General features: G+C 44.7%; 1 protein-coding gene across 1 annotated transcript in view; it reads left to right on the top strand.

The window, feature by feature from the left end:
- The first annotated feature begins 2,456 nt into the window (after window positions 1–2,456).
- CIBAR2 (CBY1 interacting BAR domain containing 2) overlaps window positions 2,457–26,506 on the top strand; it is a 57,015-nt gene continuing 32,965 nt past the window's right edge. The window contains exons 1-4 of the mRNA XM_073605734.1: window positions 2,457–2,566; window positions 5,660–5,894; window positions 23,546–23,614; window positions 23,938–24,039. Coding sequence (XP_073461835.1) covers window positions 2,547–2,566; window positions 5,660–5,894; window positions 23,546–23,614; window positions 23,938–24,039 — 426 coding nt within the window. The 5' untranslated portion in view covers window positions 2,457–2,546. The remainder of the gene's footprint in view (window positions 2,567–5,659; window positions 5,895–23,545; window positions 23,615–23,937; window positions 24,040–26,506) is intronic.

The raw sequence follows: 26,506 nt of genomic DNA, 5'->3' as shown, positions 1-26,506 counted from the left end.
GGATAACACTGTGAATTGAGTCTTATCACTTCATATAAAGCGTTTTTGCAGATCAAATAATTTTCTTTCTGTTTTTATCATTATTTTTTTTAATTATCTTTCATTTAACCATTATTAGCCACAATAATTTACTTTTTTTTTCTGATCCTTTCAGTATTTCTTTAGCAGTCTACCTCCTGACATCAGTCTGAGCTCTTTCTGAACTCTGTGTGCATTCTAAACCCAAAATAAACCAGCAATTATTGCCAGCAATACATGTTTATGTAAGTTACCACCAAAAGTGAAAGAAAAGCCAAATTTTGGGTTGTCACCAGGACAGGAATGGAGGGGAAATCTTCCAATGGGGACACTATGTCTGGTGGCAGCCAAGGTTTCTGTCACTTTAGGGAATTTCTATCACTTCCTATATTGGCTATGGGACAGGAAGTGAAGGGAAATCTCACCAATGGGGACAAAAAACCTGACGGTTATGCCCTCCCCTACTCAATAAAAAAAAAAAAAAAATCAATCTTTGCGTTTAGTTCTATTTTAGCTTTCAGCTGGTATGTGGGAGATGATGGGGACTTAATCTAAAAGAGGATGCAGCTGCCCCCAGCTACATCTCTAACCTAGTCTCAAAATACCAAACAAGCCGCTCTCTTCGGTCCTCCCAAGACCTCCTGCTCTCTAGCTCCCTTGTCACCTCCTCCCATGCTCGCCTATAGGATTTCTCCAGAGCTTCTCCCATCCTTTGAAACTCCCTACCCCAATCTGTCCGACTGTCCCCTAATCTATCCATCTTTAGATCCATGAAAACCATTCTCTTTAAACCCCTTTACACCGAGGGCGTTTTGCAGGCGCTATAGCGTTAAAAATAGCGCCTGCAATCTGCCCTCAAACAGCTGATCCATTGTCTCCTCAGGCTTTAACACTGGAGCGGTGCACTGGCAGGACATAAGGAAAAGTCCTGCCAGCAGCTTCTTTGGAGCGGTGAAGGAGCGGTTTGTTTACCGCTCCTCCACCGCTGATCCCCATTGAAATCAATGGGGCAGAGCTGCGATACTGCCAGCAAAACGCAGCTCCGGCGGTGTTTTGCGGGCGGATTTAACCCCTTTTTGGCCGCTAGCGGAGGTTAAATCCGAATAGCGCTGCTAAAACGACGGTAAGCGGCGCTCCACGCGGCTCTGTGTGAAAGCCCTCTTAAGAAGCCTATCCTGCTTCTAACTAATACACTGTTTTACTTTCTCCATCAGCTCATCCCCCACAACTATTACCTTTTGTATCAATTCATAGCTCCCAACTGTAAATGATTTTGAGGGACTGTCCCTGATTTGGAGCAATGTCCCTCTGTCCCTCCATTTCTCCTCATTTGTCCCTCATTTTGGTCTGATCTATATAGATGTATATAAAATGCACTTTTTATCTATCAAAAAGTGTTTTCCAGAGCTAAATCTTTCAACTGATTTCTAAATTGCTGCATTTGTAAATTCCAAAAGCCAATATAAAGTAATGATAAAAAAGCACTTGTGGGTTTAACCAATTTTGGGTTTTTTTGTACAATTCTCCTTTAAGCAAACGTGACAGGGGGTGAGTCCTTTGCCTACATACTTTTGCTGATAGGTTTCCCTCATTCCCATCTCAAAAAGTTGGGAGGTATGTCAATTGACCCTCCCTCCTAGATTGTAAGCTCTAAGGAGCAGGGCCCTCTGATTCCTCTGGTACCAAATCGTAATGTAACTGTAATGTCTGCCTTTATTTTGTTAAGCGCTGCACAAACTGTTGGCGCTATATAAATCCTGTATAATAACATTACATATGAGCAACTTCCAGAGAGCTGGAGGGGTGAGCACCTAAATATTCATTTTTATGGTCAGTTTAACTCTCTCACTGCTGGACAAATTTTCTTTTTACATTTTTTGCACACATGCTCATTGCAATTAGCAAAGCATCATGGACATGACATATGTGAACACCTGCAGCTTGCGATGAAGTAGTTGAGTGGTAAAAACGCGACGGCCCCCACCGCAAGTGTAAACGCAGCCTAATGGGGACACAGCTATAAAAACCTGACAGGGGGTCTCATCCCCCTCCACTCTATCCAAGACGAACTATTCAAATACTGTGACACGAAAGGGGTAGGTAGGGGACTTCATGTGTGTGTTTGATGGGGTCATTTTGGAACCTGAAGATGCAAAAATGGCCGCCAGCTTCACTTTATTAGTACATGAATGCTTATGACAGACAAGGGATGGTTTACATGAACTGAGCTGGACATGCTGAATCTTGTAGTCCCACCACTGAGGGACAAGACACAGAGCTTGGGGGGGGGGGGGACAACATGGCTGCCAGACATGACAGGTATAATGGTGGCTGGTAATGAGCAGCTTAGAGCCCTGACAAATGGCAGGAAAGTGATAATGAGGAATGCTGTTTACACAGGAAGAGCCTCCTTTATCACCATGGAGACAGCAGGAGCCGCCCTGACTCTCCGGGCTCTGGTCGCCATGGTGACAACAATGCCAGACGCCTGAAGACACAGGAGGAGATTGTCCTACACTGAGCCCAGCATGAACATTGTCCTGTCCAGGTGAGAAGAGCAGGGTCCTATCCTGAAAAACTGCAGAGCATTGCACAGGACTGCCATCACTGATCAGGGAACTCTGTAGGGGTTGCTATCCATGAAATCTGCAGAGTATTACTTATAACTTTCTGTAGGGGTTGCTATCCGTGAAATCTGCAGAGTATTGCACTGAAAACTTTCTGTATGGGCTGCTATGAGTGATCAAGGAACTCTGCAGAGCATCGCACAGGACTGATCCTGAGGGGCTGGTATCAAGGAACTCACAGATAACGTTCTTTAAGGGATGGTATGACTGATGAGAGAAATCTGCAGAGTATTACACAGGGGTTTGGTTTTAGGGAACTCTGTAGAGTATTGCACAGATAACTTTATTTGTTGGCTGTTATCAGTGATTAGAGAGCTATGAAGACTATTACACAAGACAGGCTATGAGGGGCTGATCAGTAAAAATCTGCAGAGTATTGCACAGAAAACTTCCCATATTGGCTGCTATGAGTGGTCAGAAAACTCTGCAGAGCATTGCCCAGGACTGATCCTGGGGAGGGCTGGTATTTAGGAACTTGGAGATAACTTTCTTTAAGGGATGGTATGACAGATGAGAGAAATCTGCAGAGTATTACACAGGACTGTTCTTAGGGGGCTGGTATTAGGGAGCTCTGCACAGTATTGCACAGATAACTTTATTTATTGGCTGTTATCAGTGATCAGAGAACTGTGCAGAATATTGCACAGAAAACTTCCCATATGGGCTGCTATGAGTGATCAGAGAACTCTGCAGAGCATCGCACAGGGCAGATTCGGGAGGGCTAGTATCAGGGAGCCCTGCAGAGCATTGCACAGGAAACTTTCTTTAGGGACTGCTATTAGTGATCAGAGGACTCTGCAGAGCATTGCCCAGAACTGATCCTGGGGTCTGGTATCAAGGAACTCACACATAACTTTCTTTAAGGAATGGTATGACTGAAATTTGCAGAATATTGCACAGATACCTTTATTTAAAGACTGGTATCAGTGATCAAAGACCTCTGCAGAGTATTGTACAGGACAGGCTATGGGGGCTGATATCACTGATCAGTGAAATCTGCAGAGTATTTCACAGAAAACGTCACATATGGGCTGCTATTATTGATTAGAGAAAATGCAGAGCATTGCACAGGATTTGCTATGCATGGCTGATCGGGGAAAGCTGCTGGTAGGCTGGTAAGGGCTAGTATAACTGATCAGAGAACTCTGTGGAGTATTGCACAGAAAACTTCATGTATGGGCTGCTATGAGTGATCAGAGAAATCATTGCACATGCCTGATCCTAGGGAGCACAGGCGTGCGCACAGGGTGTGCCGGGTGTGCCCATGCACACCCTAATCACCCCGTGCACATTAGTGTTATCGCTCTGTGTAGCAGCAGAAACAGGGGAAAGATCTCCCTCTTACTGGCTCTGCCATAAGAGAAGTGTTTATGCTCTTCTTTCACTGTGCCAGCAGGGAGATCAATGTGCCAGGGTCATATATATGTAGACACTTGTACGCGCATGTGTGTTTGAGCTTAAGGGTGCGCACCCTAATGCAATAGGCTGCGCACACCTATGCTAGGGAGCTGGTTTGAGGGAACGCTGCAGGGTATTACTTAGATAACTTTTTTAGGGGCTGACATGACTGATCAGAGAACACTGCAGAGTATTACAAACAGATTAGAGAATCCTGCAGACTATTGCATAGTGATCAGAGAACTCTGGAGAGTATTAAAGGACTGGGTTTCGGGTGTTGGCACCACTGATTGCAGAACCTACAGAGTATTGCACAGGACTTATTGGGGGATGAGGGGGCTGGTATCAAGGAACTCTGCAGAATATTACACAGATAACTTTCTGTAGGAGGCAAGCATCATTGCTCAGTGAACTCTGCAGAGTATTGCACAGATAGCTTTCTTAAGAGGCTGGTATCCCTGATCATTGAACTCTGCAGAGTATTGCACGGGGCTGGCTTAGTGGGCTGATACAGGGCCGGTGCTACCACTAGGCAAACTAGGCAGCCGCCTAGGGCACACTGCTGCCTAGAGGCGCCCGGCCGCTGGTTTCCCTCAGTGTCTGCATGCTCTGCAGGCTGCAGCATGTAACTAACTCAGTCTCAGGCAGCTGCTCCGTCCGACAGGTAGTGTAATTAGAGGCGCAGCACTGGAGCCAGCGCTAGAGGAAGCAGAGCCGATGCTTCCTGTATAGCGTCGCCCTCTGTCACATGGGCAGGGCAAAGGGGGTGGAGTCAGGGGTGGAGCCAATGAGGATGGCAAAATGAGGTTTCGCCTAGGGTTTCAAAAATCCTTGCACCAGCCCTGGCTGATATCAGTGATCAGAGAAATCTGCAGAGTATTGCGCTGGACTGGCTATGTGGGGCTGGTATCAGTGAACAGATAACTTTCTAAAGGGGCTGGTAGCACTGTTTGGAGAACTGTGCAGAGTATTGCACACAACTGGATATTGGAGACTGGTATCAACGTTTAAGGAATCTGCAGAGTGTTGCTCATAAAACCATTTGCAGACTATTGTAGAGAGTATTTGGCACACAGAGTTGTCTGTAAGTACTACATATCTGCAGAACATCACATCTAGAATTGTTTGTAGGCCTTCGGAATGACTCTGAGCTTTCTGATTGGTCGAGAAGTCCCGCAGTTTGGATAAAGAAGATTCTGCAGAATATTGCACACAAAACTTTTCTGTCGGGATAGAAGGCCTGCAAATTAATCTTTATCACAGAACATTCTGCAGCACATTATAGGACATCCTGTACAAGGTTATGCCTTACAGAACATTCTGCAATATTCCACTCTGATTGGTCATTTTGTGTGATTTTTAACGTTTATATAAATCCAAAACTCACAGCACTGAAAATGGTCCAGAAACCCAGTGCACAAAAATGTGTTACAGCGTGTGCCACCGCTTTGCAGTGCATTGAATTGCATTAAAGTTTTTATTTTTTGAGGTATTGCAGAGTATTACAAAAACGCGAGTTCACATGTGTTATGAGCCCAGTAACGTGCAGTGAATGAGCCCCAACTGAATGGAAACTTTGTGTAAGCATGGTCCTAATTCCTGTGCTCTCCCCGCAGAGATGCCCAGGTCAAGCTCATGGAGAACACTGTCTCCAACGCGGAGAAGTACTTTGGGCAATTCTGCTCTGTCCTGGCGTCCTACACCCGGAAGACGGCCAAGTTGCGGGACAAGGCAGACCAGCTGGTCAAGCAGCTGTTGGATTTCGCCAACACAGAGAACCCGGAGCTGCGGACGGCCCTGAAGAACATGGCGGAGGAGATGGCTAAGATTCAGGATTACCGCCATGCGCAGGTAACTCTCTCAACTTCTGGTAGTAGAATATTACCTGCCATGCACAGGTGACCCATTGTATCTTCTTTAGCTCCTATTAGTACAATATTCCCCGCCACATAAAGTTGATCCGTTATCACTTCCTCAGCTCCTAGTAGTAGAATATTCCACAACTGAGTGATCCGTTATCACTTCCTCGGCTCCTAGTAGTAGAATATTCCCCGCCACGCACAGGTCATCTGTTATCACTTCCTCAGCTCTTAGTAGTAGAATATTCGGGAAATGGAAAATATACAGCACTAACCAAGTGAACCCTAACGACAGCAGCTTAAATTGTGAGATATACACAAAAAACTAACATAAGAGGGAGAAAAAAGCTGCGCAAAAATTTTTTTCAAAAATAAAACCAAGGCTACTCGTGAAAGAACAACCTTGTGAACAACTGTGAATAATGTGTAACAATTTGTGACCAGAACTCAATAAAGATATAATAATCCAAACAGAAGAAAATCCAATCAATCCATGTGAAGATCGTGTAGAAACTTAGGATGAATAAACACCACCTATAGTGATCCACCACCACATGAATGTCGCGCTTACCAGAGGGCAAGCTTGATAAGCCTGTAAGGAAATCGGACATCCAGACACCAAACCAACAGCGTCACCTCTCTGTAGTCAGCATCAAGGTTAAGCCAGAAGTTCAGCAGGTATACGGAGCACACACCAATCACCAGCTCATAGGAATGGAAGGAAACCAACCATAGTGTGAATTCGTATAACAAATTTATTAAATAAAAAAAGATTGCACTTACATTGCACTGGGGACGACGTCAGTTATAGACGAAACGTACGTCGGGAGGTTGACGCGCTGACGTCATCACGACCCGGATGTGAGCGGGTGTATGCAAGCCGGCCGGCAAACTGTTTTTAATGGATGCATTTTTATTGCTTAATTCCTGTAAGTGCAATCTTTTTTTATTTAATACATTTGATAAGCTTGCCCTCTGGTAAGCGCGACATTCATGTGGTGGTGGATCACTATAGGTGGTGTTTATTCATCCTAAGTTTCTACACGATCTTCACATGGATTGATTGGATTTTCTTCTGTTTGGACTATTATATCTTTATTGAGTTCTGGTCACAAATTGTTATACATTATTCACAGTTTTTCACGAGGTTGTTCTTTCACGAGTAGCCTTGGTTTTATTAAAAAAAAAAAAATTTGCGCAGCTTTTTTCTCCTACTTATAGTAGTAGAATATTCCCCACCACGCACAGGTGATCCGTTATTACTTCCTCAGCTCCTAGTAATAGAATATTCTCCACCACACACACCTGACCTGGTATCACTTCCTCATCTCCTAGTAGTAGAATGTTCCCCACCACGCACAGGTGATCTGTTATCACTTCTTTAGATCCTAGTAGTAGAATGTTCCCCACCACATAGAGGTGATCTGTTATCACTTTCTCAGATCCTAGTAGTAGAATGTTCCCCACCACATAGAGGTGATCTGTTATCACTTCCTCAGCTCCTAGTAGTAGAATGTTCCTCACCACATACAGGTGATCCGTTATCACTTCCTCAGCTCCTACTAGTAGAATGTTACTCACCACATACAGGTGATCCGTTATCACTTCCTCAGCTCCTACTAGTAGAATGTTACTCACCACATACAGGTGATTCGTTATCACTTCCTCAGCTCCTAGCAGTAGAAATTTCCCTGCCACGCACAGGTGATTCGTTATCACTTCCGCAGCTCCTAGAATATTCCCAACACACACAGGTCATCTGTTATCACTTCCTCAGCTCCTTGTAGTAGAATATTCCCCCACCACACACAGGTGATCTGTTATCACTTCCTCAGCCCCTAGTAGTACAATATTCCCCGCCAAACACAGCTGATTCATTATCACTTCCTCAGCACCTAGTAGTAGAATATTCCACACACAGGTGATCTGTTATCACTTCCTCAGCTCCTAGTAGTAGAAGGTTCCTCACCACATACAGGTGATCTGTTATCACTTCCTCAGCTCCTAGTAGTAGAAGGTTCCTCACCACATACAGGTGATCTGTTATCACTTGCTCAGCTCCTAGTAGTAGAATGTTCCTCACCACACACAGGTGATGTGTTATTACTTCCTCAGCTCCTAGTAGTAGAATATTTTTTTAGCTGCTGACTAGACTGGAGCTTCTCTTTAAAATCCACTGACAAGCAGGTACTTTTTACCTTAGTGGTCTCTTCTGTCATTAATGTCCCCCCTGCCTGTCAGTGGGTAATGTGATCTTGGCTGCACCTGCACAGTTCGGATCACACTTACGGCCCGCTCTGTGTGCCACGTCAATATGACTCCCATTCGCATGCACAGGAGTAAAGTCACTTCAGCCTGGCCATTCAAGCAACAGAAGATAAAAAACCCAGAAGGAACACGGGCAAAGAAAGAAGCTCCAGGGGAGTTGTGACAGGTGGTGGCGAGATGGCCAAAAAAGATCCCAGGACTAACACCATTTAATGTGAAGACTACAGGGATCAGCATGGCCTTTGCCTGATACCACTTGCAGTGTGTGCTAGGCTCAGCATGGCTGCAGCCTGATCCTCCCCTTCACACTGTATGATGGGGAACTACATATATGTGCGTGCGTACGTATGTGTTGAGCATGGATATAAATATCGGATCAACAGGTGAATCCCCGTAGTGCTCTGCCACCATATAAATAGCTGCTTACTACAGAGAGTAGACTCTAAGTTATAAGAGTCACAAGCGCAGTATGAAAAGACATCCTGAAAAGTGAAAATCTTTAGATCCTTGCTTCCTTTTGGATCGAAAACCCTCTCATATGAAATGGTGGACAATTAATCCAGCATATCATGGGTAAAAAATAGAAACATTCCAATAATGTAGTACTGTATGTAAAAATGTATTGTAGATAAAAAACAACTTCTCACATTAAGATAGTTGAAATAGGCATATATGCAGTAAGTATCAATCCTGGGAGTCGAACCGACAGCCTCGTGGGGTCGGTGGGCGTAGTGACGTCACAAGCGTAGACTCCGCCCTATGTATTTTGTCAGAAATTACGTAATCGGGGGACATGGAGGTCACGCTCGTTGCCACGCTATTTATAAAATTTGTGAAGTCCAATTAAGAAAAGATGGCCGGTATTCAAGCCTCATATCCCAGTCAAAATGGCCACTGCTGGAATGTAATAGATGGCCAAGCCTCATTTCGGAGTTAGTGGCCATATTAGTCCAAATAACCAAGCCTTATCTTGAATTCAGCTGCCATATATAAAGGTAAACTAAATGGCCAAACCTCGTTTTCAAGTAAGCGACAATATTCGGCATGGGAAATAAACTGGATGGCCAGACCTCGTTTTAGACGGTTGCAGACATATTATGTGTTAACAATTCTATTAGAAAATCACTAAATATAAATAAAAATGGCCATTGGAAAAGGTGGACTTAGTGATTGTAACAAATTTTCCTCTAAGCAGTTACATAAAGCAAGCTTGCTATGGGCTACCATAAAATCAATATCCAAAACAAAGCCCCATAATCTGATAACGATCTACCAGCATGTCTCCCATATACTGTGATATTTTAGCAGGCTGACTCAGGTATAATGCTTACCAATGAGTTCAGTCCAGCCAGGAAATCCTGTTTTAGGGCTTGTTATTTTATTTTAGAGCAAAGTAGAAGTTCTACAAAAGCAAATGGTTGTCTTCACGCAGGTTTTCACCATCACTTCCGAACACAAAAAAAAAATGACCTGAAGCCTCTTGGAATTCTTTTTGCAGTCCCGCTGCTCAGGCCTCAATCTGAAATGTTTGGCTGGTCCCCCCCAGACCCTTACACAGCACCATTGTGCTCATGTGCAACCTCCGCACCTTTCTTTCACTCTCGCAGGTCTTTCTTTCTTTTGCAGTTTCTTGCAGCTCTGGCCCATGCCCTGGCCTCTGGACAGGGATCCTCCTGTCTTCTGGGTAGAGCCCTGAACTGCAAACAGCCCCTTGAATTTAAGAACTGTATACAGCCTGCTGATCTCTTGTATGACCTTGACACAGGGTTAGAGGCTTCCCTCCCAAGACACTTTGAAGTCTCTGGACTCCAGGGAATTACAAAACCTTGAGATAACCGAAAAATCCAATTTTCTCTGTTCATAACAGCCATTTTGGAGCCCCTCAATCTGTCTCCTTGAGAAGTCTTTGTGCCCTTTACCTCTTTTTACACAGTGGCAGGGCATAGCACTGTCACAATACTATATACATTACAGTGTACACTCACTGGACACTTTATTAGGTGCTAGTACCGGGTTGGACTCCGTTTTGCATTCAGAACTGCCTTCATTCTTCATGGCATAGATTCAACAAGGCGGTGGAAACATTCCTCTGAGATTTTGCTCCATAGTGACATGATAACATCACACAGTTGCTACAGATTTGTCGGCTGCACATCCCGAAGGTTCTCTATTGGATGAGATCTGGTGAGTGTGGAGGCCATTGGAGTACAGGGACCTCATTGTCCAGTGGTGAGATGATTGGAGCTTTGTGACATGGTACATTATCCTGCTGGAAGGAGCCATCAGAAGATGGGGACACTGTAGTCATACAGGGATGGACATGGTCAGCAACAATACTCAGGCAGGCCGTGGTGTTTAAACGATGCTAAAATTGGTACTAAGGGGCCCAAAGTGTGCCAAGAAAATATACCCCACACCATTACACCACCACCAGAGACCAGCCTAAGGCAGGATGGATCCATGCTTTCATGTTGTTTACACCTAATTCTGACCCCACCATCCGAATTTCGCAGCTGAAATCGAGACTCATCAGACCAGGCAACGTTTTTCCAATCTTCTATTGTCCAGTTTTGGTGAGCCTGTGCAAATTGTAGCCTCAGTTTCCTGTTTTCCTGCTCTTAGCTGACAGGAGTGGCACCCAATGTGGTCTTCTGCTGCTTTAGCCCATCTGCTTCAAGGTTCGATGTTTTGTGCATTCAGAGATGGAATTCTGCATACCTTTGGTGTAAAGGGTGGTTATTTGAGTTACTGTTGCCTTTATATCGTCTGCCCATTTTCCTTTGACCTCTGACATCGACGAGGCATTTTCCTCCACACAACTGCCGCTCACTGGATATTTTCTCTTTTTCAGACCATTTTCTATAAACCCGAGAGATGGTTGTGCGTGAAAATCCCAGTAGATCAGCAGTTTTTGTAATACTCAGACCAGCCCGTCTGGCACCAACAACCGTGCCACGTTCAAAGTCACTTAAATCCCCTTTCTTCCTCAATCTGATGCTTGGTTTGAACTTCAGCAAGTCATTTTCACCACGTCTAGATGCCTAAATGCATTGAGTTGCTGCCATGTGATTGGCTGATTAGCAATTTGTGTTACCAAGCAATTGAAAAGGTGTACCTAATAAAGTGGCCGGTGAGTGTATGTGGGGGCCAAGTAATGACAGGTCCTGTTTCATACAGTGTGTGCTGGGGGAGGACCTGTCATTTAGGGTGTATTGATTTCAAATGGTGACCCTAGATATAACAGTCGATCTGGTTAAAACTGACCATTTTATTTGGGCTTTTTGGGTGTCTACGGCTCTGCTCTGCTCCCTCCACACACCACAAATCCATTTGTCACCACTGTGCGGAATTAGCAGGAAAAATCTCCCCGTCATGATGTTATTGTATTATCCCTCATTTCTGCGGAGAGGCTGCAGGTCGATGGTGGCCATTTGTTTTCATTATAGGCTGGGAAAGCTATTGCAGCACATTAACGCATGATTCATGGGGGCCGCATGTGAGTTTGTCATCGCAGAATAAGCTTCACATCTGAATCGTGGCGCATTACGCAGGATAAGTCACGCTGACCTTTTCCCGTGCGTCATGCAGAAGAGGCTCTGCTAATAGATCCCCTTGTCTGTTACAAAATAAAACCACTGGCTTGTATAATAAGGAGTGTTAGGGATTTTACTAAATACCATTCTAAACTTCCTCCAATGTCTGTCTACCCTCCAGCAGAGGTGTATATTTCCATTGACACGGGATACAACACAAATCCTGAACACAGAAAAAAACTGCAAAATAAAGGCATTTTATTAAAGGGTACGCTCACCTTTTTCAGGGAAAATGAATTAACTCCAAATATCCTGGCCACCTCTCTGGACCCTGCTGCTCATAGCGGCTCTGATGTCCCATGCTCAGGGCTTTTTTTCTCGGAGAATAGGTGCAGGAACTCAACCATGCCCCCCACCTTCTCCGCAGCAAATAGGTGTGGGAGGGTCTTAAAGGGATAATAAATACTAGTAGTGTGCTACATACAGAGTGCAGGGTTCAGGAGGGTGCTACATACAGAGCGAAGGGCTCAGGAGGGTGCTACATACAATGTGCAGAGTTCAGGAGTGCATTTGTACAGAGTGCAGGGTTCAGGAGGATGCTACATACAGAGTGCAGGGTTCAGGGGGGGCTACATACAGAGTGCAAGGTTAAGGGGGGTGCTATATACAGAGTGCAGGGTTCAGGGGGGTGCTACATACAGAGTGTAGGGTTTAGTGGGGTACTACATACAGAGTGCAGGGTTCAAGGGGGGGTGATACGTACAGAGTGCAGGGTTCAGGAGGGTGCTGCATACAGAGTACAGGGTTCAGGAGGATGCTGCGTACAGAGTACAAGGTTCAGGAGGATGCTGCGTACAGCATGCAGGGTTCAGGAGGGTGCTACGCACAGCGTGCTGGGTTCAGGGGGGTGCTACGTACAGCGTGCAGGGTTCAGGAGGGTGCTACGTACAGCGTGCAGGGTGCAGGAGGGTGCTACATACAGCTTGCAGGATTCAGGAGGGTGCTACATACAGTGTGCAGAGTTCAGGAATTTGCTTTGTACACAGTGCAGGGTTCAGGAGGGTGCTATGTACAGAGTGCAGGGTTCAGGTGGGTGCTACATGCAGTGTGCAGAGTTCAGGAGTGTGCTTTGTACAGAGTGCAGGGTTCGGGAGGGTGCTACCAGTGAAGTGCAGGAGGATGCTACGTACAGTATGCAGGGTTCAGGAGGGTGCTACATACAGAGTGCTGGGTTCAGGGGGGGGTTGATATGTACAGTGTGCAGGGTTCAGGAGGATGCTACATACAGAGTACAGGGTTCAGGAGGATGCTGCGTACAGCGTGCAGGGCTCAGGAGGGTGCTACATACAGCGTGCAGGGTTCAGGAGAGTGCTACGTATAGCATGCAGGGTTCAGGAGGGTGCTACGTACAGCGTGCAGGGTGCAGGAGGGTGATACGTACAGCATGCTAGGTTCAGGAGGGTGCTACATACAGTGTGCAGAGTTCAGGAGTGCACTTTGTACACAGTGCAGGGTTCAGGAGCGTGCTATGTACAGAGTGCAGGGTTCAGGTGGGTGCTACATACAGTGTGCAGAGTCCAGGAGTGTGCTTTGTACAGAGTGCAGGGTTCAGGAGGGTGCTACCAGTAAAGTGCAGGAGGGAGCTACGTACAGTATGCAGGGTTCAGGAGGGTGCTACGTAAAGAGTGTAGGGTTCAGGAGGGTGCTACATACAGAGTGCAGGGTTCAGGAGGGTGCTACGTACAGTATGCAGGGTTCAGGAGGGTGTTACGTAAAGAGTGTAAGGTTCAGGAGGGTGCTACATACAGTGTGCAGAGTTCAGGAGTGCACTTTGTACACAGTGCAGGGTTTAGGAGGGTGCTATGTACAGAGTGCAGGGTTCAGGAGGGTGCTAATACAGAGTGCAGGGTTCAGGAGGGTGCTACGTACAGAGTTCCTTCCGCACACCCTTGATAGGATTGTCTTCCCCCGGCTAGAACAAGTCCCCCCAATCACCCCACCCCCCTTCCTGTACAAATGCCAGCATTAATGCTTTTTTTTTCCTGAACCTCAAATCTCTTCTCCCATCTCCCAACACAGACTTCAGATACAGTGCGGCTCAATGCAACAGGGGGGATGTTCTTCCTCCCAGGCTACTCCTCATGATCTGTCATAAGAAATGTCAGAGCCGAGGAGGAGCCTAGCGGAAGCTTCCCCGCCTCTTATGTGACAGGGCAGGCAGCGGTGAGAAAAGCTGGGGGTGCCGACAATCGTAGCGAGGCAACGCCTGGATGCCCAGGATTAGTAGTGATGCCATTGGCGCCTCCCTGTACATAACATCAGCTGCCCCCGGGGAGGATTTGTTGCAGCGGCTGGGACAGGAGCGCTGTCACTTCTAAATACAGTCGGTATTCTTTAGAGGTGACAGTAGTGATTGGAATGCACAGGGCAGTGCTAGAGGTGCGGGAACAGTGTTCCGCCATGTTCCAGGTGAAAAAAAACCCTGCCCATGGTACACCATGCATGGCAATATACAACCCCTGGATTGACTATCCATCATAATGCTTGCAATGGCAGGGAGTCACTGGTCAGCATGACCACACTGACCAATGAGAAGCACTTATTTCTTTTGGAGCACCTTATTGGAAGAAGTGCTTCTCATTGGTCAGCATGGTCATGTGGTCAATGAGTGCTTGCCATTGCAAGCTTTAGGATGGATACTCATTCCTGTAGGTTACAGTGTATGGTCCACTATACTGGCAGCAAGCGGCATCATGGCTGCTATGTGCAACAGGGTCCAGAGGGGTGGCCAGGATGTTTGGAGTTAGTTCACCTGTTAATTTTTACTGTAAAAGGTGAACTTACCCTTTAACCCTTTCGCATCAAGAGATGTTATTCTGCTTTTTTGCACACGTTTAAAAAATCATTTTAGGCCTAAAGTGTGGTAAAACCCCCAAACATGATATAACTTCTGAAAGCAGAGAGACCCTGGATAATAAAATGTTGGTATTTCCAATTTTTGTTGTCCCAAGATATCTGCACAATGTTAGAATGTGTTCCATAGGAACCCATGTTAAAAATAATGTCCTGCGTTTCTGCAAAGAGCATGAAAAAACACATTGTTACATAGTTACATAGTAGGTGAGGTTGAAAAAAGACACAAGTCCAACCTATGTGTGTGATTATATGTCAGTATTACATTGTATATCCCTGTATGTTACGGTCATTCAGGTGCTTATTTATTAGTTTCTTGAAACTATCAATGCCCCCCGCTGAGACCACCGCCTGTGGAAAGGAATTCCACATCCTTGCCGCTCTTACAGTAAAGTACCCTCTACGTAGTTTAAGGTTAAACCTCTTTTCTTCTAATTTTAATGAGTGGCCACGTGTCTTGTTAAACTCCCTTCTGCGAAAAAGTTTTATCCCTATTGTGGGGTCACCAGTACTGTATTTGTAAATTGAAATCGTATCCCCTCTCAAGCGTCTCTTCTCCGGAGAGAATAAGTTCAGTGCTCGAAACCTTTCCTCATAACTAATATCTTCCAGACCCTTTATTAGCTTAGTTGTCCTTCTTTGTTCTCGCTCAATGTCCAGTACATCCTTCCTGAGGATTGGTGCCCAGAACTGGACAGCATACTCCAGGTGCGGCCGGACCAGAGTCTTGTAGAGCGGGAGAATTATCATTTTATCTCTGGAGTTGATCCCCTTTTTAATGCATGCCAATATTCTGTTTACTTTGTTAGCAGCAGCTTGGCATTGCATGCCATTGCTGAGCCTATCATCTACTAGGACCCCCAGGTCCTTTTCCATCCTAGATTCCCCCAGAGGTTCTCCCCCCAGTGTATAGATTGTATTCATATTTTTGCCACCCAAATGCATTATTTTACATTTTTCTACATTGAACCTCGTTTGCTATGTAGTTGCCCACCCCATTAATTTGTACAGATCTTTTTGCAAGGTTTCCACATCCTGTGGAGAAGTTATTGCCCTGCTTAGCTTAGTATCGTCCGCAAATACAGAGATTGAACTGTTTATCCCATCCTCCAGGTCATTTATGAACAAATTAAACAGGATTGGTCCCAGCACAGAACCCTGGGGGACCCCACTACCCACCACTGACCATTCTGAGTACTCCCCATTTATCACCACCCTCTGAACTCGCCCTTGTAGCCAGTTTTCAATCCATGTACTCACCCTATGGTCCATGCCAACAGACCTTATTTTGTACAGTAAACGTTTATGGGGAACTGTGTTAGATGCTTTTGCAAAATCCAGATACACCACGTCTACAGGCCTTCCTTTATCTAGTTGGCAACTCACCTCCTCATAGAAGGTTAATAGATTGGTTTGGCAAGAACGATTCTTCATGAATCCATGCTGATTACTGCTAATGATAACGTTCTTATTACTAAAATCTTGTATATAGTCCCTTATCGTTGGTGTGAACCGAGCCTAAGGGAAGGTCATATCCCTTGTCGGTTTATTTTTTGCCATCTGTGTCCCATTGGGTAGATTTCCCTTCACTTCCCGTCCCATAGCTAGACAGGAAGTGAAAGGAAATCCCTGCAAATTAATGAAATCTATTGCCCCCCCCAGATCACCAGAACTAGTGTCCCCATTGGAAGATTTCCCCTCTATTACTTTTCTGGGGACAACTCAAATTTTGGGATTTTCTTATACTTTCACTTTCTATGATAATGGTGAACAGGAACAGGGAGTGAATCTTCCTAACAGGGGCACAGGCAGAAATAAAAACCTAAAAGGTGTTCTATGCCATCTGCACTGTGTTCAAAACTTAAAAAAAAAGTTTTGCCTTTAGTTGTACTTTAACCACATAAGGACCGAGCCTCTTTTTGAGATGTGTTGTTTACAAGTAAAAATGGTTTTTTTTGCTAGAAAATTGCTTAGAACCCCCAAACATTATAATTTTTTTTTCTAACACCCTAGAGAATAAAATGGCGGTCGTTGCAATACCGTATGTCACACCGTATTTGCGAAGCGATCTTACAAGCGCACTTTTTTGGGAAAAAATACACTTTTTGAATTAAAAAATAAGACAACAGTAAAGTTAGCCGATTTTTTTTATATTGTGAAAGATAATGTTATGCCGAGTAAATTGATACCCAACATGTCACGCTTCAAAATTGCACCCACTCGTGGAATGGCGACAAGATTTTACCCTTAAAAATCTCCATAGGTGACGTTTAAAAAGTTCTACAGGTTGCATGTTTTAAGTTACAGAGAAGCGGTCTAGGGCTAGAATTTTTGCTCTTGCTCTACCGATCGCGGTGATACCTCACATGTGTGGTTTGAACACCGTTTTCAGCTACTCACATATGCGTTCACTTCTGCACGCGAGCTCGGCGGGACGGGGCGCGTTTTAAAAAAAATAATTTTTTTTCTTATTTATTTTACCTTTTTGTTTTTTATTTTTACACTGTTTTTTTAACGCCAAGTAAATAGATGCACAACATGTCATGAGCACACCTGCAAAATGACAACGAGCTTCAGTACCTGATATTTTACATGGGCGACATGTTAAAAGCCCCTGCAGGTCAGCAGTTTAGCGGTAACTGTTAATAATGGGCCTAGAATCTTTACCCCAGAGATGTCTCACCTGCCTTCCATTGAAGTTAACAGAGAGCAGATCTAGAAACTGGAAGTGACATTTTACACTCTCTGGGGGTTACAGAAAGCGACTGGGTGGCTGTACAGCAGCCGGATCGCTTGGAGTGTATACACAGGGTAAAGATTAGATCAGACGTGAAATATGAACACAGCATCCCTCTGAAAGCTCAGACGGGCTTTTATAAAATTCTGGACTTTGAACAGACGTGAAGATGAAAATACTGCAGATAAAAGGGTCCAATTTATTTAGGAGGATTCGTTTAATCTCTGTGTATCACCCGAGGGTCATCACTTCACTGGGTATTTGTAAGGGTTTGAAACCACTTTAACCGCTTGCCGACCAGCAGCTGTCATTATACTGCGGCAGGTTGGCACGGCTGCGCAAATCGCCGTTGGTGTATGACGGCTGTTTCAAGAGCGATAGCAGTCGCACTTAACCCCTTGATTGCCCCCTAGAGTTAACCCCTTCCCTGCCAGTGTCATTTATACAGTAATCAGTGGTTATTTTTAGCTCAGATCCCTGTATAAATGTCACTGGTCCCAAAAAAGTGTCAAAAGTGTCCAATCTGTCTGCCGCAATGTCGCAGTCCCGCTAAAAATCGATGATCACCTCCATTACTAGTAAAAAAAAAAAAAGAATAATAAAAATGCCATAAATATATCCCCTATTTTGTAGACGGTATAACCGCGCAAACCAATCAATATACACTTATTGTGATTTTTTTATACCAAAAATATCTAGAAGAATACATATTGGCCTAAACTGATATTTTTGGGGGGATATTTATTATAGCAAAAAATAAAAAATATTGTTTTGTTTTTTCAAAATTGTCGGTCTTTTTTTGTTTATAGCGCAAAAAGTAAAAAACGCAGAGAAGATCAAATACCACCAAAAGAAAGCTCTATTTGTGGGAAAAAGGACATAAAGTTTGTTTGTGTACAGCGTCGCACGACCGCGCAATTGTTAGTTAAAGCAATGCAGTGCCATATCGCAAAAAATGGCCTGGTCATTAAGGGGGTGAATCCTTCCTGGGCTGAATAGGCTTAACTGAATTTCAGCTTTTAGTTTACAGCTAAATACTTTCCAGGTACATAAAAACAGAAAGATGCTTCAGCTCTTACGGTTGTTTTTTTAAATTTTTTTTTTAATGAAGCCACAGCCTGAGTAGAAAAGCCTGTCTTCAGCTGCAGAGAAGAACCCTTGCTCTCTTTGTGGAAGCAGTGGTCTCTCTGCAGAGGTCCAACAGAGCCCCTACTAAGTCAGAGCTAGAGCTCTCCAATCAGCGGGGAGCATGAGCCTTGCTGATTACAGAACTAAAAGTTAAGCTTTCATATTTACTCCAGACAAACAGCTAAATACAAATAATAAGAAAATACACACACACATATATATATATATATATATATATATATGTATGTGTGTGTGTGTGTGTGTGTGTGTGTGTGTGTGTGTGTGTGTGTGTGTGTGTATATATATATATATATATATATATATATATATATATATATATATATATATATACACACAGTGGGGATGGAAAGTATTCAGACCCCCTTAAATTTTTCACTCTTTGTTATATTGCAGCCATTTGCTAAAATCATTTAAGTTCATTTTTTTCCTCATTAATGTACACACAGCACCCCATATTGACAGAAAAACACAGAATTGTTGACATTTTTGCAGATTTATTAAAAAAGAAAATCTGAAATATCACATGGTCCTAAGTATTCAGACCCTTTGCTGTGACACTCATATATTTAACTCAGGTGCTGTCCATTTCTTCTGATCATCCTTGAGATGGTTCTACACCTTCATTTGAGTCCAGCTGTGTTTGATTATACTGATTGGACTTGATTAGGAAAGCCACACACCTGTCTATATAAGACCTTACAGCTCACAGTGCATGTCAGAGCAAATGAGAATCATGAGGTCAAAGGAACTGCCTGAAGAGCTCAGAGACAGAATTGTGACAAGGCACAGATCGGGCCAAGGTTACCAAAAAAATTCTGCTGCACTTAAGGTTTCTAAGAGCATAGTGGCCTCCATAATTCTTAAATGGAAGACGTTTGGGATGACCAGAACCCTTCCTAGAGCTGGCCGTCCGGCCAAACTGAGCTATCGGGGGGAGAAGAGCCTTGGTGAGAGAGGTAAAGAAGAACCCAAAGATCACTGTGGCTGAGCTCCAGAGATGCAGTCAGGAGATGGGAGAAAGTTGTAGAAAGTCAACCATCACCGCAGCCCTCCACCAGTCGGGACTTTATGGCAGAGTGGCCCGACGGAAGCTTCTCCTCAGTGCAAGACACATGAAAGCCCGCATGGAGTTTGCTAAAAAACACCTGAAGGACTCCAAGATGGTGAGAAATAAGATTCCCTGGTCTGATGAGACCAAGATAGAACTTTTTGGCCTTAATTCTAAGCGGTATGTGTGGAGAAAACCAGGCACTGCTCATCACCTGTCCAATACAGTCCCAACAGTGAAGCATGGTGGTGGCAGCATCATGCTGTGGGGGTGTTTTTCAGCTGCAGGGACAGGACGACTGGTTGCAATCGAGGGAAAGATGAATGCGGCCAAGTACAGGGATATCCTGGACGAAAACCTTCTCCAGAGTGCTCAGGACCTCAGACTGGGCCAAAGGTTTACCTTCCAACAAGACAATGACCCTAAGCACACAGCTAAAATAACGAAGGAGTGGCTTCACAACAACTCCGTGACTGTTCTTGAATGGCCCAGCCAGAGCCCCGACTTAAACCCAATTGAGCATCTCTGGAGAGACCTAAAAATGGCTGTCCACCAACGTTTACCATCCAACCTGACAGAACTGGAGAGGATCTGCAAGGAGGAATGGCAGAGGATCCCCAAATCCAGGTGTGAAAAACTTGTTGCATCTTTTCCAAAAAGACTCATGGCTGTATTAGATCAAAAGGAGCTTCTACTAAATACTGAGAAAAGGGTCTGAATACTTAGGACCATGTGATATTTCAGTTTTTCTTTTTTAATTAATCTGCAAAAATGTCAACAATTCTGTGTTTTTCTGTCAATATGGGGTGCTGTGTGTACATTAATGAGGAAAAAATTTACTTAAATGATTTTAGCAAATGGCTGCAATATAACAAAGAGTGAAAAATTTAAGGGGGTCTGAATACTTTCCGTCCCCACTGTGTGTGTGTATATATATATATAATGTGCTGTTCCATCTTCTAAAGTATTGTAAAACGGACAAGTAGCAAAGGATGAGCTCATTGCTCTTTCACTCTGCTCTCACCTCCTGTCACCATGTTCCGTGTTGGCATATGAGTACTGCCAAAGAGCTGATTGGCTACTTGTGCTTCTTCTCTCTTCCCCACTTTGAGCTCTGCTGTGCATGGACTGCCAAAAGCTGAAACCAGGCCACATTCAGGTACTTAGGCAGCTTGTATTGTTTGTATTAAAATTTACATTTAAAGATACAATATTGATTACAGATATGCGTTATTATTTGTCTTTTCTATCTGCCTGGAGTTCAGCTTTTACTATTTTAATATTTTAAGGAGTTATGCCATAGAGAGTACAGAGCTCGATGTGAGTATCCTGCTTTACAGGAACAGCGACCGCCTGAGATGAAAGCCGCAATTTGCTGCCCGATTACGACTGACGTCTCCATATTTTTTCATTATTTACCGCTGCAACATTTTTTTTTCCCGGCTGCTAAGGGAACGTCGGTGATAAAAGGCGACGGTTGGCTTACAAGGCTTCAAAGCCAATTCCAGTATCAGAGAGAAGGTCGTACAACCGCGTCCTCTTTGGAAGTCAATTACTAGAGGCTCTCTGCCTCCTCCGTCTATCGCTTCTTATCTTCATATTCAGATCTGCTCAGTCCTCAAAGCAATTATCTGCCTGGAATGATTTTCATCTCCCGCCCATGGAAACCTGACCTTTGCCGGGTAATTTGGAGAACCGAGTAGCGCTAATGAGCCAGGCGGTGCTGCCAGTTAAATGATTTTTGGATCAGGGAGAGATGAAGGTGAGGAATGACTAGGAACCTTCTTAATTAGGCCCTTTTTTTTTCTTGGAAACGAGACCGCTGGGGAGATAATTATTTACTCATTAATCAACGGCCCTCATGAGCTGAAGAGTGTTTCCAAAGCCTGGACGGCAATTACCTCCGCTTTGAAATCCCGAGCAAGCTAGCGAATGCACTATGTGACTTAATGTCTGGTAAACAAGGGGTGTTGGGCACAGACATGAATGCAAGGCATGAATATGGGGCATTTCAACCACTCGCCTACCCCCACCCTAAGACCTACTGGGTATCTTTTATTTAATGCTTCCTCTTTCCCCTGTGGAGTTGGGTTGAGTTGGACCTGTGTGATGATGCAAGGTGATGGCCCTCTTATCTGCAATTCACCTCTACACCTTCCTCCCCATCCACAGCTCACCTCTGCATGCCCTTTAGACCTTTATAACAGACCCAATGCATGCACTTCACCTTGGATCAACCCCAGTGCACGCACTTCAGGCATCAGACCAGTCCCAATGCATGAACTTCAGACCAGCCCCGATGCATAAAATACAGTGCTCACCCCTGAAGGGCCTGGTAAAGATAGACAGGTTCTCCTGAATAGTACAGGGACTGCTGGTCACCCAAGCACAGTCCCACACACATGGACAATTTAGGCTTAGTCTACGGGATGTCTTTTTAGGGTTCTTATTGCTGAAGAACTTTACCAGGAGAGGGATTTAGGTTCTCTCTAATCTTCCCAAGAGCAATTTTTCTGCGGGCAGCAAGGTATGGCTGGGATGTCAACTTCCCTGCAACAGCAGTCTATAAAGCAACCTCTGCCAACTGGTTCCCCTCTGGTAGTTGCCCAACTATCAGTCCCAGTGAAGCTCAGTGTCCCAGAAGTAGAAGCTTGCTACTCTGTGAAGGAAATAAGGATCCCTATTTCTGTCCAGGACTCAGGGACCGTGCCCTTCAGCAAGGGTACTTCTTTGGCAATTTTTGTCAGCCCCTCAGTCCCATCAGCAGTCTCTTGTCTCTCTGGCTATCTCCCAGGAGCAACAGACCCCCAGGAGACTGGAACCCTCCCTGATGAGAAAGGAACCCTCTGCTCAGCCTTCCTGCACATTTATCACCTCCTCAGCCACCTTCTGGATGCCCCCCTCCAGGGTTTGGCCAGAGCATGATAAATATTCAATAAATATTCAGATGATCATTTGAATCTCCCTCCCTATGCTCTGGAAGTGTCTTTCAGAGGCAGGGGAAAGCAATCAAACTCTCACCTCAAGAATCCTTATTAGATCCAACTGATCAACAAACAGTCCACTCACTACAGTGGAGCCAGTGGAGAAACTAGATTTACCTAGCAGCCTAACTAGGAGGGTGCTACACCCAGATCACCCAAATGCATTCACTCCAGACCTCAGATCACTCCAATGTATGCACTTTAGACCTCAGATCAGCACCAAGGTATGCACTTCAGACCTCAGATCACCGCAGTGTATGCACTTCAGGGCTCAGATCAGCTCCAGTGCATGAACTTCAAACCACAGATTAGCCGGAATACATAAACTACAAATCTCAGATCACTCCAATGCGTGCACTTTGGACAGCAGCCCCAAGCTTAAACTTCAGATCTTCAGACCTCAGATTGCCCCCTACGCATGTGCTTAAGACCTCATATTGGCCCCAGTGCATAAACTACAGACCTCAGATCAGCCCCAATGCATGCACTACTGACCCCAGATCAGCCCCAATGCATGCAATACAGATCTCAGATCGGCCCCAGTATGTAAACTACAGACCTCAGATTGGCCCCAATGCAAAAGCAGCAGGCCTCAGATCAGCCCCATGCATGCACTTCAGACCTCAGATTGGCCCAATGCATGTACTGTACTTAAGACCTCAGACCTCAGATCAGCCCCAATGCATAAACTACAGACCTCAGACCAGCCAAGTGCATACACTTCAGACTTGAGATTAGCCCTGGTGCATTAAATTCAGATATCAGATCACCCTAATGCATGCACTTCAAGCCTCAGATCAGCCCCAAACCCTGTACCTTCAGGAACGTTGGGTACCGCTGTAGGCAGAGAAGTGGGCTTCTTTTGCACAGCGCAGCGATGCCAGAGGAGTGAGTGGGCCAGTCTAGTGTGCTGTCAATTACAGCCAAAGGCAGCGAGTACCAGCACAAGCCGCATCAGCCTGTTGTTGATGCCTGTTGTACTTATCTCTAATTGTTCCCTTTCAATCACAGGTGGAACGCCTTGAAACCAAAGTTGTAAACCCAATGAAAATGTACGGTGTTTCGATCAAGGACAAGCGGGTGAGTATACAGCCATAAGGAAATTCACACCTTGTGGGGGGATTCTTGTCCTTTATATGTCCTTAGAGGATACCTGTCTTACATTGACTACCACACAAAGATGGACAGGAACACTCCAAACTCCCAAGTGGATGGAAACAGAACCGGCAACTATGCCACAGAAGCTCCAAGGAGGCAGCAGTTACCACCTGCCAGCCGCTCTATTAGACTATTAATCCGTTTTATATCATGTGGCAGAGCGCTCACTTTGCTGTCACATATTTCTGTATGGGCTTAGGCCGGTGTTATTCTGAATATCTTTCAAGTGTCTCCATCTCTTGTAGGCGGAAATCAAGAAATTCAATACAGTGAGGAACAAGGAAATAAAAGAGTTACAGAAGTTGGAGAAGCTTCGTCACCGATCGCCATCCGACCGACAAATGATTGTATCCTTTCTAATTGCTTAAGAGTGTCACATGACCCTCCACCCAGATTTACACATTGTCCACACATGCAACACTCTACTACCCTACCAAGCAGTGAGAGACAATTTTCTAAATGGATGCAGTTTATTAATGCACTGTCACTTCACTCTTTTTCCACAGTTAGGGCTCATTGACACTGGCAGCTGAGCCAGGGTTTTACTGCCCCCGGCTGCCCACTGGAATTTTAACCCCTTTACAAGCGCCCGACACATATGTGTGGCAAAATGGTGGGTTTTTATACCCATATGTCGCACATATATGTCATTGGGCGGCTGTTGGTGTGGCGTGCTCCCTGCGCACTCTCAGCAAAAAGACCAAGATATAGCAGACAGCTCTCGGTCCAGTCTACTGATCAGTAGCTGGCGGGACCGACTTCCGATCATGTGACCACTGTGACAATGGTCACATAATAGCTAACCTTCCCGACCCCCAGGCGTTCTGAACTGTTTAAAGGGACACCGGGGCGGGCGGGAAGGGGTTAACATTACAGCCTAACAAGAGCTGTACACATGCTACGGCCGCAGTGTTTTTCTTTGTGGCCACTGCAGTTTTAACTCGGGCTGCAGAGTTTGACAGGCGGCAATGCCTGTCAGACACTCCCATTCAGTGGGGCCGCACCGCAACCACAAGCCAAATGCTTGGCTTGCAGTTACAGTGTGGCCCTGCAATGTAAAATTGCTATTGGCCAATTTAAACAAAAAGTAAATAAAAAACGGGCTGCAGGAGGCGACAGTAATGCCTCCTAAACGCCTGCCAGTCGCTACTATGCCACCCTATGAAAAGCAGTCTTCGCTATTCAGAGAGAGTTAAGTATCACCGCCAGTGTGAAAGAGCCCTTACATTGTCCAGAAAGTCCCTCTCGCCCTTGCATCACTTTTCTCGGTGGGTGGGGGCACAGGAAAAAAATATTTTAGGTGTCTAGGTGGTGAGATGATGTAATATGTGGTTATAAGTTTGTAGAGAGAACAAGAGTGACACACCGAAGTTTTAGGAGTCCAAGAGTATTTATTTCTTATTGTTATTTCATTGCAAAAGTCAACCCAACACATTTCGGAGGTTCTGAGGTCCTTCGTCAGGCGTATAGGTTACACCAAAAGTGTACATTCCCTATATGTGCTTGTTTATTCATATAGTGGTGAGTAAATCTGTTCTTTAATGCTCTTATTCCTTTGGCTGGAACATTCATGTTGATCCTGCTATGTCCCCTTTGTTCCTATATCAAACTGATCACACCAAGCACATAAGTAGATCTGTGCAGGCGTGCTCAGTTTGTGTATCTGGGATCGCTGCTAGGAGTTACAGGATGCCGTGCAAATAAAATTATTCTTTTTTGAACATTCATAAATTCAGTAAAGAATAAAGACCCAATACAGTATCATTGCTACATACCGTCCATTGTGTATGTCTTGAATATGGTGGATTTTACCCAGTGTGTTTCTTAGAACAAAGTCCCCTTTTTCAAGGATGCAATTTAGATAATATAGGTCAGTGGTGGTCAACTTACTAGATATAGGAGGTTCAACTTAGACCCCTAACATTCCCAGGGGGCCACACATAATATTTAATATATTTGTATGTAATGCAAATACATATATTCGCAGGCCGAAAAAAAAGTTTTAAAATTTAAATGAATGAATACGGTTTACAAAAATATTTTTTTGCAATTAGCATGATATGATTTAGTAGAAAAAAAAAAGTGTAAAAGAAAGCAAAGACTTTCCAAATAAATTTGAGCCTATCAGAGCTCCCCTCCCATCAGAGTCCCCATCAGAGCACTCTACATCAGAGTCCCCATTAAAGCCTTCCTTACATCAGTGTCCACCCTTGCATGAAAATCCCCCCTTGAATGGGGACCATCAAAGTCCATCTTACATCAGAGCGCCGGATAAAATCTTGCAGCGAGCCTGGCTTGGCTGTAGTTTGGAAATCCCTGCAATAGAGGATTGTTAGAGACTGCTAACACACTGCTATTTTACAAATATTCAGGGCTGAAAAAACTTTTAGAAACTAACAAATACATCAATCCCCCTTTACATTAAAGTCCCCATAAAACTCCTCCTTTACACCAGAGTCCTCCTTACATGACAGTCCCCATCAGATTCCATCTTACATCAGTGTCCCGCTTTACATGACAGTCCCCATCAGATTCCATCTTACATCAGTGTCCCGCTTTACATGACAGTCCCCATCAGAGTCCAAGCTACATGAAAGTCCCCATCAAAGTCCTCCTGTTTACTTATTTATTTATTACAAGTACTTATATAGGGTCATCAATTGACGCAGTGCCTAACATATATATTATGCAGTCACATAAACTCACATTCATACATACACATACTGGGGACAATTTAGACAGGAGCCAATTAACCTACCAGCATATCTATGGAGTGTGGGAGGAAACCGGAGTACCCGGAGGAAACCCATGCAG

The sequence above is a fragment of the Aquarana catesbeiana genome, linkage group LG11 (genome assembly GCF_042186555.1).
Source record: "Aquarana catesbeiana isolate 2022-GZ linkage group LG11, ASM4218655v1, whole genome shotgun sequence".
Taxonomy (NCBI): Eukaryota; Metazoa; Chordata; class Amphibia; order Anura; family Ranidae; genus Aquarana; species Aquarana catesbeiana.
Note: the sequence above shows the minus strand (reverse complement) of the source record. Positions and strands in the feature narration are given on the sequence as shown.